Source organism: Cryptotermes secundus, unplaced genomic scaffold, assembly GCF_002891405.2.
Source record: "Cryptotermes secundus unplaced genomic scaffold, Csec_1.0 scaffold318, whole genome shotgun sequence".
In the NCBI taxonomy this organism is placed as follows: Eukaryota; Metazoa; Arthropoda; class Insecta; order Blattodea; family Kalotermitidae; genus Cryptotermes; species Cryptotermes secundus.
In genome coordinates, this window is record NW_019730108.1 from 1,340,904 (window position 1) to 1,354,313 (window position 13,410).

Sequence of the window (13,410 nt, forward strand, 5' to 3'; positions counted from 1 at the left end):
CAATACTGGCCATAAAATATGCATACATTTGTAAGTAATGTATACACATGTACATTTCATCACTTACTGCTGTCCAATTATATCAAAACTTAGAGTGGGCTAACAAATTCTAGTACGGTAAAGCTATCCCTGTAACAGGCCGTGAGGGCCCATAAAATTGTGAGACGTTGAGGTTCTCACATTTTCCAGACAATCGGCTCGCAGATGGCAGTGAGGCTGTTAGCCTTAAGCACCAGTTGCCCTTTACCTCCATGAATATTTCTGATACTCATTTCTGTTAGAGGCTGAGTTGACCCCTGGGCCATAGTGTGGCTGGAAGGATTAGGTCAACTGAAAAAATCCAGTGATCTCATCGGGAATCAAAACAACGACCTTGCAGCTTGTAGCATAGTGCCTCAACCAATTACACTATTGCATGCCCCCAAATTCTAGTTAAGACTCCCAAAAATCTAATTTCATGTAAATCAGCTCACCGGCTGGTACATGCAGACAGGCAGTCACAATGACAATATTCACAACTTTCAGTGTGAATGCACCACAAAGGTCATACTTGTTTATTTCAAACATGTTGGCATATGGACCATGTCTAAAACAGAGATGGATGATTAATTTTATTTATGGTCTTTTAATGGGATCATCGGCTGCTCACAGAACCAAACAAGGAGGGTGGTTAAATAAGTGATATAAAAATAGCATTGATAATAATAAGAGAGTACCTGTTCATCCCTGTTCTCAAAGCTACAGAATTCATCTCCCTAAGGATCTATGTATCACATAATGATCAGCTGAGGATGTGCTGTGACCTAGGTACAGATTTCCGAAGCCACATGCACAAGAAAGTCGCCTTCATATGGGATATGGCTGACTTCCATGTGAAGTTACTAACACCAACAAAACCCATCAGAACTGATGATGTAGCTAAGAATATCTCTCATAGATGGCAGCATCAGTTAATAGCCTGGGTGCTATTTGTTCACCAAAAAGTAATGATAATTCTAACACCCATGCATCACGTATTCACAAGCTGTGAGGTTCACAGTGTTCATCTCAAACACACTTCTCCAGCCCAGCAGCGTGCTCAGAAAAGAAGGTTAAATAAGCGGCTATGTCAGTTGCATCAATCCCAGTCTCAAACAGGACCATCATTTTGGAATGAATGTGGACTTGGGTACCAGATGCAAAACAGATGCACTACGGTAATCCACCCACTTCTCTTCATTTTCAAGATAAATAAATTTTTAAGTAAACACAGAGAATGACCAATGGCAAGGCTCTTGAGTACCAAGTGCTACTCTATATTAATCGATCAATCATCTTGCATACTGACTGGCCACTTACGATTAAGTTTTCTTTACATGGTTTCATGTACATTTCCTTTTTAAAACAAAAACATACCCAGAATTCCCTTACATCATCCAAACCCACTACAACATGTAACAAAATGTACAAATGTACACTACAGAAATACCTCTTACGAACATTACGATACATCCCATTCTTTCATTGGATTCAATCATGTTAAAATGTACAAGCAGTCCAAGATCAAATAAAATTTAGGAATTTTTACTGTCCTTTAAGCAGCCCATGCCTGCATCTGCTGCTTTTTGATCGATTACTCACGTCCGACTAACACTGTGTCCTATGAGTCCAGTTTTGCTAGTTCTGCAGTGTAGATTCCAATGCTCTCCATATCAAAGAGTACAAAGTAGATCTGTTTGAGCGAAGATGACATCACATTTACGAAGTAGTTGCTGATGGCTTTCAGGATTGTTTGGGCAGCCTGCTGCTTTGGAAAGCCAGCCCTACCACAAGGAAGACATGGCAATTAGTTATTAAAAGCTGTTGTTTCAACTGCTGAGGTTATACAATCATAAAAATAAGACGAGTAAAATATCATGAATGATGTATATATATATATATATATAAAGACTAAGACCGGGCACCATGGACAAGTGAGTACTTCTCTTGTTGTATTCTGCACCTCCTAGGTTAACATCTTAGTCTGGAGACTAGCTATCCTGACAGGATTTTCAAGGTTTTCTAAGTCCCTCCAGGAAAATTCCATAACAGTACACCAGATTAGGCCAAGACTGATTTTTTGCACATCTTCTGCAATTCGTTCTTCAGTAACCATCCCACCATTCGGTGCTACACAGACTGAGCTGCTCAAGCTGCTCTACATAAACCATAAATAAATATACAGATCTGTACAACAAGCATAGCCTACTTTAAGATACTACCCTAGCATCTGCCTGGAGAGGCTGAGGAAAACCATAAAACATTTGTTGAGACAAATCTGTTGTTGCTAGGATGCAAAAAAATTAGCTTCTGAATAAACAGTCATGAGTATTTCAAACTTCAAAGGCAGCCTGGAGCTTCCAGCTGTAAACCTGATCACATGTCATGCTGTGGTGGAAAGGTAACCACTTGACATGGTCCCATGCTCTCCGGAGAAACATTATTGTTATTATTATTATTACTTATTTATTTAATATGCACATTTGATTTTACCCAGTGGCAGTGACACAACAGACAAATAACATGCGTAACACAAAATACCACATCACATTCAAACAACACACAGCACACAAAACTACGCAAACAATAAAGGACACACCACACACAATGAATACAATTAAATGAGCACTTCACTGCACTGCTTAAAGAGTGCAATCATAGCAATGGATGCTGGAACATACCTTCCACTGCCTATAGCAGGTATGGCTAACGATTTCAGATTCTTCTGATCAGCCAGTGTGAGGCAGTTTTTCATTGTCTTCTCTAACTTCTCTGTCGCATCAACTTCATTCCATGAAGGTCCATTCACATGAATAACCCACTTCGCCGGGAAATTGTGACCAGAACATACTGCCGCTGTAATCAAATACAAGAAACCCAATGTATAAAAGTAATGCAGTGCAGAGAAATGCAAACTGCATTACTTTTAAACTCTAACCCCTTTACGCGTAACATCAAGTTAACACTCAACGCAGAAGAAAAACAGACTGGTGAACAGCACCGAGGTAGACTCGTCTTTGACTTAAAAAATTATGATGTAATTCAAAATATACTGCATCAACCGCAGCATCAATCAAACTCTGGGTCACTTTAAAAAGTGTGAACAGAACAAAAGTTTACTGTAAAATGAAAAGCATTCTAATGCCCCTGCAGAAATTGTGCATCCATCTTTAGTGCAGTTCTTCGGCCCAGCACTGGGCTCAGCAAAGAAAGCTACTTGCATTTAATTAGCTCAGATTTTGACTTAAACATGGTTTCAATCTTCGAAAAAGTTCCATAAACTGTGCTTATCATACAGTACCAAATCGATTTTGGGTTTCATGCCGAGTACAATACTGAAAGTAAACAACGGAATACAGTCTGAGCTACCGACATCATTAAATAAACTGAAAATATGATAATAAGAAAATTAATTTAAAATTGTAGCATTCATATTTCTTATGCAGTCATCTGGATACTGCCCTTTCACAAGCAGATCTTCCAAAGCTCCTGTGGACTATTTTACATGGCAGGAGGTCTGCATGCCCTGAAGCTCCCAGCATGAGGCTAACAACCTCACCTCATAAAACAATACATGTTGAGAAACCAAATGATGGCTGCTGCATGGATAAACTCAGGAAGCAATTCAGGGAGATTACAGGGACACTGAGCTATGACTTGCTGCTTGGGGTGTCCTCAGCTTACATAAGACAGAAGCATTAAGGTAAGTACAATTGGAAGGTAAAGTAAGCCAAAAGGTAAAAGAACATGAAGACCCATATTAAAGAGGATGGCAGATACAGAGAATGATACATGAGAGTTGTGGAGGATTGTTGCCATTCATAACAGAGGCAGCTAACATTCCTAGAAGCCTCCAGTGCCAAGGTACAAGCAAGTACTTAAGAAACAAATGATAATCTTTATCATTTAAACCTAGCAAAATTACAGAGACTACCAACACACTGCGGAACCTAACATCAGGTAACAGGAGTTATTCTGGGGGTCTTTTCATTGTCTCATTAGATTTTAAATTTGTTACCTGTAATCAGAAACCTCTAACACCAAACTTGTAAGCTTACAATTAAACAGTAACACGCAGGATCACAATTCACACTCACTGATCCCTTGCATTAGCAGCCAACGCTGCCTGGTTCAATACACAAATTGCAAGTTTGCACAGTTTTACACTTCTTTCTGCTATGTGGGTGATTCGCCTGACAAATATTTCTGTTGCTGGACATACTGGTATGTACTCTGACTGTCGCAAGCTTGCAAGTTGCTCTTTGATGATTGGGGTTGAAATCAGACAATAATGTTAAGATCTTCTACCCAATATGGGGTCTGGTACATCATATGCAGGTGGGACCAGGGATCTTTAAATTTCAAGACAGCTATAACGACAACTAGTAACCTTAAAATGGAAGCAGCCACAGGATAAGTCCCAAAACTCTAAAAATACTCAGACAAAGGGTAATGCATGCTTGCACAAATTTATTATAAATCTAGGAGCCAGAACTAAAAACAAAACATCTCAGGCGCTAAATATACTTGTTCTTACTAATAAAAAGAACAAGGGAAACCTCTACACATAACTAATAGTGAGTTCCTTTCATGGTGGGAAGAAAAGCCCAGTGCACTGCTGCCATGGTGCAGGGAGAGGATTGATAAGAGAATGGACAAATAAAACAGAGAAATGGGAAATGGGGAAAGGAAATAAAGGCACACAATAAACATAGGAAAGAAAGAAAGAAAGAAAGAAAGAAAGAAAGAAAGAAAGAAAGAAAGAAAGAAATTATTTTGTATGTCATCTTTAACAAGCCATGTAATAAAATGAGAATGACTTCTAAGAGTTATTATGAAAATTGTATGTGCTTGGGATCTGTGCAAGCCTGTGGTATAGTGTTCACTCTACCTGTGGTGGAATCGAGGGAACCCTGGGAGGAGCGCAGGTCATGCACTTCTTCCAGGAACTCCTTGCCTCCCCTCTTCTCTAGGGCCTGCCCCACCTCACCCATCATTGCAATGCTGGTATTCGTTGGGTGAACCAGTGCATCTGCCGTAATGTTAGTGATATCCCCTTGTACCACAGTGAGCTGTAATTGAATTAGGTTCATTTTAAAAAATATCACCCTACACATGCTTACGCTAACATGGATCTTAAACTCGATGGAAGGATGTGAAGTCAGTTTGGATAAGGACAGGGCCCAATGGCTGATTCTTGAACACAATGACAAACCTCTGGGATCCAAAACCTCACCTTCTGTCCAAGGAACAGTTTCTTTTCAGACAGTACTGTAACCCCAGTTCCAGCTGTGGTACTGTTAGCGCTCGTCTCCTTCGTCTTGCCTTTTCCTTTGCCAGGTTTCGCTGTAAGAATATGTTTTACTTATCAACAGTAAGTCAGACCACGCAGCATCAAATGACGACAATTAAAGAACAATGAAGTGGACAGAATATGGAAGGAAGCAGTTGTAACCTCAGTTGGGTTACTATCCTGGAACATGCCTGGACGGGGCTAGAGAAAACAAATAAAAAGAACCCTGTTAGGATAATTGGTGTCCTGGCTGACACTCAAACCAGGCACCACCCAAACACAAGCCAATTTACTCAGTTACATTTACAATAACAAACACCAGTCAACAGTTATAATCAAAACAGAATCAGTAACACAATCCTTATTAATTAAATGGATGAACTGAGAAGGAGAGGGAAATAGCATGACTGGAATTATGAGAGAACAACTTCTGGAGGAGTTGTGTGACATGTTCACTGTCAGATTTCTCAGCAACTCCCTTATAAAGCTCCCTCAGCACATTAAGATGTAACCCTAGAGATTCACAACACAACTAATGACATCTGCATCACACATAGGCTACAACGAGGATTTTGCTGGCCAAAATAAAATTCTCCTACACCTCTGCTATGCATCGCTGATTACACAGCAGAACAGTATGAAAATTAATATTTTATATTTACAGTTTATGGTGGAACCGCCATTTAATATTTCTAGAGATCAACTTCCCCTTCTTTTAATATTTGACTTCAAGGAACCTATGTCAATGATCTCAATGATAATTTCCTCCACTCAATATTGTCCTCAGTTTAATGTTCAAATCCACTGCTCTCCAAAAAAACCTTAAATTGGGGGGGGGGGTTAGAACTTCTAACCATGCTGTCAGTTGCTCAGATTATAATTCTCTGAATTATGGGATGAGAAATTAATAATTGACAAAGACGTGTAAGGTGGCGGTTGTGGCATAATTTGAATAGGACTGAGAAAAAGCATGAAAAACCTCAGGCAAGATAAAGGATCTCCAGGTTGGCATTTAGACCTGGTGACTCCTGAACAGGAAGCAAGCATGTTACCTATTCATGACCAGATAAACAGAAAGCAAAGTGATTCTAACCACACACTGCAATGTCTTCAGGAGAAAATTTGTGTTATCTGTTGATACAGTTTCAATGCTAGAAACTCACAACCTAGTTGACAGATGTCAGAATCTGTGCCTGTAATTATCTCTGCGATCGTTCCTGAGGAGAGGCATAGGAAGTTGTTTTAAATTACATGGCCAGCTTCACTGTTATGTGAGGGGCATAAGACCCAGACACAAAGATTTGTGTGACTGCTGTGAAGGGGTTAAAACTGATAATGTGTAATGGGTGTAAAATGCAATAAACAAAGACGAGATGCGAAGGATAAAAAAGAAAGTTCTGTGGTATAAACACAGAGAAAGAATGGGGAAATAGAGACGGCCAGTAAAACTAATTCACTTGATAAAAACTGAACAAGGAAAGTAAAAATATCTGTTAAAAGGGAATTTATAAAATGACGGAGAAAAGCAATCTGTGGGAGTAACTAGGAGACCCAGAAACTTATGAAAATGTGAAAAGCCGAAGAAGAAATAAAGGCACTATAAAGCTGACATTAGCCATATTTTATAAAGACATATTAAGCGATCAGAAATAGATTGGGCCACAAAAGTGGAAGGTCACCTCCAGATGGGCTGGATGCTTTCTTAGCACGGATACCGCTTGATGCTGGTACAGGTGGTGATGGTTTCTTGTGGTGTGATATGGGCTTTGTAGCGATGGGCTTCTTATAAGGAACTGTAAGTGGCATGTTGTTGCCCATCACAAACTTCCCACCCTTCTTCTTTGCCAGCAGCTCTGGGTGTATCTTGGGTAGAACACCTCCTGATGCTATTGTCACATTCTTCAGTAACTAGAACAAAAAGAAATAAATATTGACCTCTAATCATTACTGCTGCTGTGTTATACTACTGCAATGGTGCATGCACGAGGTCGGCCTGGCTGAGCATTACATTCTTTCAATATTAATTCTTTAAAGAATGAATTCCTTCTAAACAACATATAAACATTCAGTCTGTACCTCGCAGGAAACATATGATGTCTCCGCTATAAAGACCAACCAATCTTCCTGTTATTACCTTCCTGGGGAAAAAGGGTGGTGGGTGCATAAGGCTCACAAACTCATGGCCATCTGTGAGGCAACTGTCCATAAGATGTGAGAGCCTCAACACCTCACAATCCTATGAGCTTTCATGGCCTGTTACAGGGATGTATAATATGTGCCCAGCATAAGAAAATAAAAGAAAATACATACAATATTTTGGTTTGAAACCCTCAAGGGAGAAGCTCATCTGGATAAACTCAGCAATACAATATCCACTTCCTTCCATCAAAACTGCTTTAAAATCTGCTAATTTTCTCCTTGGCTTCAGTGAATTTAACCCTTGCATTGTTACCAAACAGTCTGGCAGCTCTACCTGGGTGACTGGGAGCCAGAGATCAGAGACAGGGCCTGTTTGATCCCCACCTCAAGGAATACAGAATACCGGAATCAGTTGTCTATAAGGCATACAGCGGTGTCGTTTGTTAAACGATGTTAGTTCTATTATTAGAATCATCATTGTATTATCTTAGTATATTACTATTTTTCTTATTTATTATTGTAAAGGATTTGAGTTGTCCTATATCATGTATAATGATCCATGGATATGTAGTGAATAAATAAACAAATAAATAATACTAGCCAAGCATGGAACTTTTAAGATAGTGAGGCCAGAAACACTATCTTTGGATTTAAATGACAACAAACACAAAGCAGGGCCCGAAATATCCATCATAAATCCAATTTATGTACCTGAGATTTCATACGAATTTATTATTCGGAAAAGTAATTTGGAGACTGAAGCTTGAAGAATTATCTGTATCTAATACTGAAGTCAAGAATACATTTGGCGTGTATTTAACACTACTTGCTCACCTGCATGTATTACGAGTATATAGCATCAATGACAGAATAATAATGAATTCCATAAAAGAAGTTACTGTGGCTTGAGGGATTAGAGATTATTGTCTTCTGGGCCATGATGCTAGATGTGGTACATCATTATCGTTGTTTCGGAGGAATGTCCTGCCTCCATCATCAGGACAGACAAGTAATGTTCATCCAAAACACTGGTAACAGTGCATAACTTCCCAAGCATGAAAAACCTCGGCAGCCGGCCTCTGAACCAAGAACCAAACCCAGGACCTCCCTATATATGAAGGATATTAACCACTAACTATGACATCCAGTGCAAGATGCATAAAACATTATAAACTGAACCAAGTGTAGGGAGCTAGTAAAATATAAAAAAGTAAAAAGTAAAGCTATCCCTGTAACAGGCCATGAAGGCCCACAGGGCTGTGAGATGTTGAGGGTTCCACATTATCTAGACAATCGGCTCAAAGATGGCGGTAAGGTTGTCAGCCTTACGCGCCGGCCGCGCTTTACTCCCCAGGAAAATTATTTAAGTCCTGGTACTCATTTCTGTTAGAGGCTGAGTCAACCCCATGGTCATAGTGCAGCTGGAAGGATTAGGTCAATTGAAAAAAATCCAATGACCTCATCGGGACTTGAACCTGCGACTTTCCGGCTTGTAGCATAGTGCCTCAACCAACTACGCTACTGTGTGCCCCAGTAAAATATAACTATAATAAATTAAAACTGTGACAAATCTAATGGAACAAATTTTCTGTTACCAAGTGTAATTCCTCATCATTTGCAACAGCCAGCAGAATATGTCTTGGTGTTATTCTTCCTTTTCTGTTGTCCCTTGCTGCATTTCCTGCCAACTCCAAAACTTCAGCTAAAAAAAATGAAATAAATTTCTATAAAAGAAAACTTGTTTTAAAATATTACTTGACATGCGTGCTGTCAACAGTTGAAATTATAAAATCATTAAAATTATCCGACACGTAATTTGGAATACACTTATAAACGTGCTCAAATTATTGTCAATTAAAAAAGTAACTGAAGTTCTGAAATTGTTTCTATGCGCATGTCACTTATCTCAATATACTTTTTCATATTTATTTAACACCAATTTTCTCTGACTGGCTCGTCATACCCGTAAGATACTCTATGACGGCTGCCATGTACACGGGAGAGCCGACACCAATACGCAAGCGGTGTGTCCCCATCTTCAGATACCGGTGCAGCCTCCCCACAGGAAATGTCACATTAGCTCTCTGCGACTTCGACATTGCTTTCTGGCGTTTCTTTCCTCCTCTTGCGGACATGTTTATCTATATTTTTATCTTTAAATTTACAATAAAAACCGCACCTACTCAAAATAATGTAAACACAATTATTCTACAATACCGTTGAATGCCTCGAACGAAGATAATCTTCGTCAACTAACCTATAACACCTACTATAGTCCATCGATAGATGCCCTCACCTTCATCGTGTCAAAACCTGAATTGAATTATAACAAGACCCTGTTATTCGTTTCAGTTTAAGCAGAGCATTAACAATTTCAAACTCTCATTATATTTGGCAGATTGTCGTAGGCCACAAATGATAGAAGGGAGGGCTGTAACAGATAGCAGCAAATTTAAAGAAAAGTTGAACTGCAAGACGACAGATGCGTGATATTACTGAGAACTAAGAAAATAATGACCCAACGTGAGCATCGAGAATTTAAGTAGAAGAAATTTTCAGGATATTGCATGGGAGAGTCATGTTGTATTGGATATACATGTATTATGACTAGATCTGTCAACATAGAACAATATACAATATCAACCGCATGAAAATGTATAAGTGGCTTTATATATTGTGCTCTGTCGACCAGCATACTCATTAAGCTCATTAAGTTTGAAAACTGTTTAATAGCAGGGACCACTTATATACGTAGATCTTAAATTGCCTTCAGGAGTAAACTCGGAAATTATGCTATTAACAAAAAAAAATACGCAATCACGTGAAATTTGGTGCGGGGCATAAAAACGGAAAATTTTTCGAATTGCATTGAAAGACAGCAAGATTCGGGATAGCAGTCGATATGGCGATGGACTGCGAGCTTGAAAGTCCGGGGTTCGATTCCTTGCAGCTTAAAAATTTCCTCTTCTCCACAGTGTCCAGACCGACTCTCGGGCCTACGCAGCATCCTGTCTAATGGGTACCGGAGCTCTATCCCCGAGGCTAAAGGTTCAGGGGTCTTTTTATTGTAGATGGTTACCAGCCACCATCGAATTTTTTATCGAAAAAGAAGCTACGTGTCCTACTATCCTGTACAGGTTCACAAATTCCGAACAAATTATTTCTATCTGTTGCGTGCCATCTGGCGGAGAACTTACCAAGTATGGATTCCGTATATTGGTCCATACAATATTCAATTTAATCAATCACGGTCAACGTAGTACTTAAAACGTATCACAGATGGCAGAATATTATAAGAATGCGGATCGCCGAGAGTCGCCTTTTATCGCTTGCTTACAAATAGATGACAGCACTATCATAACTGAGATTCCCGACATCTGGTGGATGTCTTCGTAGTCATCGTATTACTTTCACGTACTGTGGCCAGTTTTTGGCGGTTTGTATGTAAAATAGAAATTGGGTTATGCAAAAAGAGAAGTGTAACACGTTTTCATAGCTAAGTAAATATTATTTTAACGTTTACGTTTGATTCAAGGTGTCATCATACCTTTGATCTGGAGCTGGTAAGTAGAAATGTTGTTGATATATTGATTTTTGGTGAATTTTCACATGCTCTCATTAATACAGAAAATGGATTTGTAAGTTCTCAGCCCGCCTCGAAATAAACACACCTCTTCCCTTTTATTAATATTGATCGTTTTGAGGAAGCTCAAGAGTATATTTAAATTATATATTGTGAATCAAAGAAATTATCTTCATGCACTTAATGGCAGGTTTTGTGCTGTACAGGGAGGTGGTATGCATAATTACTATTGGACTATAAAGGATTAAAATTCCCACTTGGTCCAGTTCTTGTGACAATTTCTCGACATAAAACTTAGGCCTTATCGGAATTCAGTTTACCCTGTGTTTCAAGGTAATCATTCACTCTGACACAGCCAAAGAGTATGATCTTTTTGCAGTAATGGCCTTCATGTGCAGATACTTGCAAGGCCTAGGCATTCACTCACTGAGTCATGGAGCTAAGCCCTTCTAGAGAAGCCGCCAATTCTGCAGCTACTCAAGAACTTCCCAGCATTTTATGGAATCCGAAGGTTCATTATCATGTTGACAGGAGCTCTCCACTGGTCCCTATCCTGCTACAGATCAGTCCAATCCACACCATCCCATCCTACCTCTCTAAGATCCATTCTAATATTGAAGAAAGCAGTCTTCTGGGATTTGGCACCGTGTATATGTGTATATGTATATGTGCCAAATCCCAGAAGACTGCTTTCTTCATAGTCACCGCCGTGAAAGCCTCAAATCTTACATTCTAATATTGTTCACTCACCTATATCTTGGTCTTCCAAGTGGTCTCTTTCTTTCTAGCTTTCCCACCAATATCCTATATGCATTCCTCATCTCCCCCATTCTTGCTACATGCCCTGCCCACCTCATCCTCCTTGACTTGATCATTCTAATTATACTTGGAGAAGAGTACAAGTTATGAAGCTCTTCATTATGCAGTTTTCTCCAACCTCCTGTCACTTCATCTCTCTTTGGTCCAAATATCCTCCTCAACACCTTGTTCTCAAACACCCTCAGTTCCTTAATGTCAATACCAAGTTTTGCACCTATACAGAACCACAATCAGAATTGTTGTTTGTATATTCTGATTTCTATGTTTTTGGACAGCAGACAAAAACACAAAAGGTTCTGAACTGAATGGTAGCAAGCATTACCTGAGTTCAATCTCCTCTTAATTTCCTCCTGAATCCCAAATATCTGAACTGTGCCACATTTTCAAAACATCTGTTTCCTGTCTTTATGTCAGCATTTTTCCTTGCATTTTGGTGATGAGACAGAAACATATACTTAGTTTTCTCTGTGTTTACTTCTAGACCAACCTCCTTATATGATTCGATTAAAGTTTCTGTGTTTTTCTGTATGGTATCTACATTATCACCCAGTAGATTCACATCATCAGCATAGACCAACAGCTGATGTGTCCCATTTAATTTCAGTCCCACATGGTTTCCCCGGACCTTCCTAATGCCATATCCTAAGACAAAGTTGAAAAGGAGTGGCTCTAAAGCATCTCCTTGTTTTAGACCATTCAGAATAGGGAATTTATCAATCAAGTGTTTACCTATACGGACTTCACTATACACTTTGTTTAAATACATTTTAATCAGCCTAACTAGTTTCATGGGTATCCCAAACTCTATCAGAATATTGTACAATACTTCCCTCCTAACTGAATCATATGCTTTCTTGAAGTCTATGAATAGCTGATGTACTGTCTCATTATACTCCCATTTTTTCTTCAATATCTGATGAATGCAGAAGATCTGATCTGTAGTTGATCTGTTATGTCGAAACCCACACTGATGATCCCCAATAATTTCATCTATATATGGACTTAACCTTGAGAGAAGAATATTGGATAAAATTTTGTATGAAGTTAATAGCAGTGATATCCCCTGATAATTACTACAGTCAGCTTTATCGCCCTTCTTGTGAACTGGTACAGTAATAGACTCCTTCCACTGATCAGGTAATTTTTCCTTATGCCAAATTGAATTAATTAGCCTATGGATCTTAGAATGTAATATTTCGCCTCCTGCTTGAATCAGTTCTGGAATTGACCACTACCTGGCGATTTATACCTTTCCAACTTTGCAGTAGCACTTTCAGCCTCAAAAGGGCTAAGATCAGATACTAACGGCTCAGCTGTGTGGATTTCTGTCTGCCTAACAGCACTGACCCTATGTATGTTCAATAACTGAGAGAAGTAGTTCCTCCACCTATTCAAAATGTTGTGGGAATCTGCAAGCAGATCACCATTCTCATCGTTCACTAAGTTACTGCTAGCTGGTAACCCCTCTTAAAGTCATTTATTCCTCTGTACAGGTCTCTAATGTTCTTGTTCTTACTGTTCATTGCAAACTCGTCAATTTTGTCTTTCAGATATTCCC

The 13,410-nt window shown here is 39.2% G+C and overlaps 1 protein-coding gene across 1 annotated transcript; it reads right to left on the minus strand.

Moving 5' to 3' along the window:
- Window positions 1-333: 333 nt before the first annotated feature.
- Window positions 334-9,672, minus strand: LOC111866151 (core histone macro-H2A.1). Its single transcript, XM_023854809.2, has 7 exons — window positions 9,414-9,672; window positions 9,046-9,152; window positions 6,991-7,219; window positions 5,255-5,364; window positions 4,910-5,090; window positions 2,700-2,874; window positions 334-1,802 (listed from the first exon to the last, which is right to left on the minus strand). The coding sequence occupies exons 1-7, from the start codon at window positions 9,583-9,585 to the stop codon at window positions 1,640-1,642; spliced, it is 1,137 nt and encodes a 378-aa protein (XP_023710577.1). The 5' UTR covers window positions 9,586-9,672; the 3' UTR covers window positions 334-1,639.
- Between the last annotated feature and the right edge of the window lie 3,738 nt (window positions 9,673-13,410).

What these genes read in the sequence shown, in the direction of transcription:
- LOC111866151 (XM_023854809.2), bottom strand. Translation starts at nt 9,585, where the DNA reads ATGTCCGCAAGAGGAGGAAAGAAACGCCAGAAAGCAATGTCGAAGTCG. An exon ending in AACTGTTCCTTGGACAGAAG is followed by an intron (nt 5,091 to 5,254) that starts GTGAGGTTTTGG and finishes ATTCAATTACAG; the next exon opens with CTCACTGTGGTACAAGGGGA. An exon ending in TTCCCTCGATTCCACCACAG is followed by an intron (nt 2,875 to 4,909) that starts GTAGAGTGAACA and finishes ATTTGATTACAG; the next exon opens with CGGCAGTATGTTCTGGTCAC.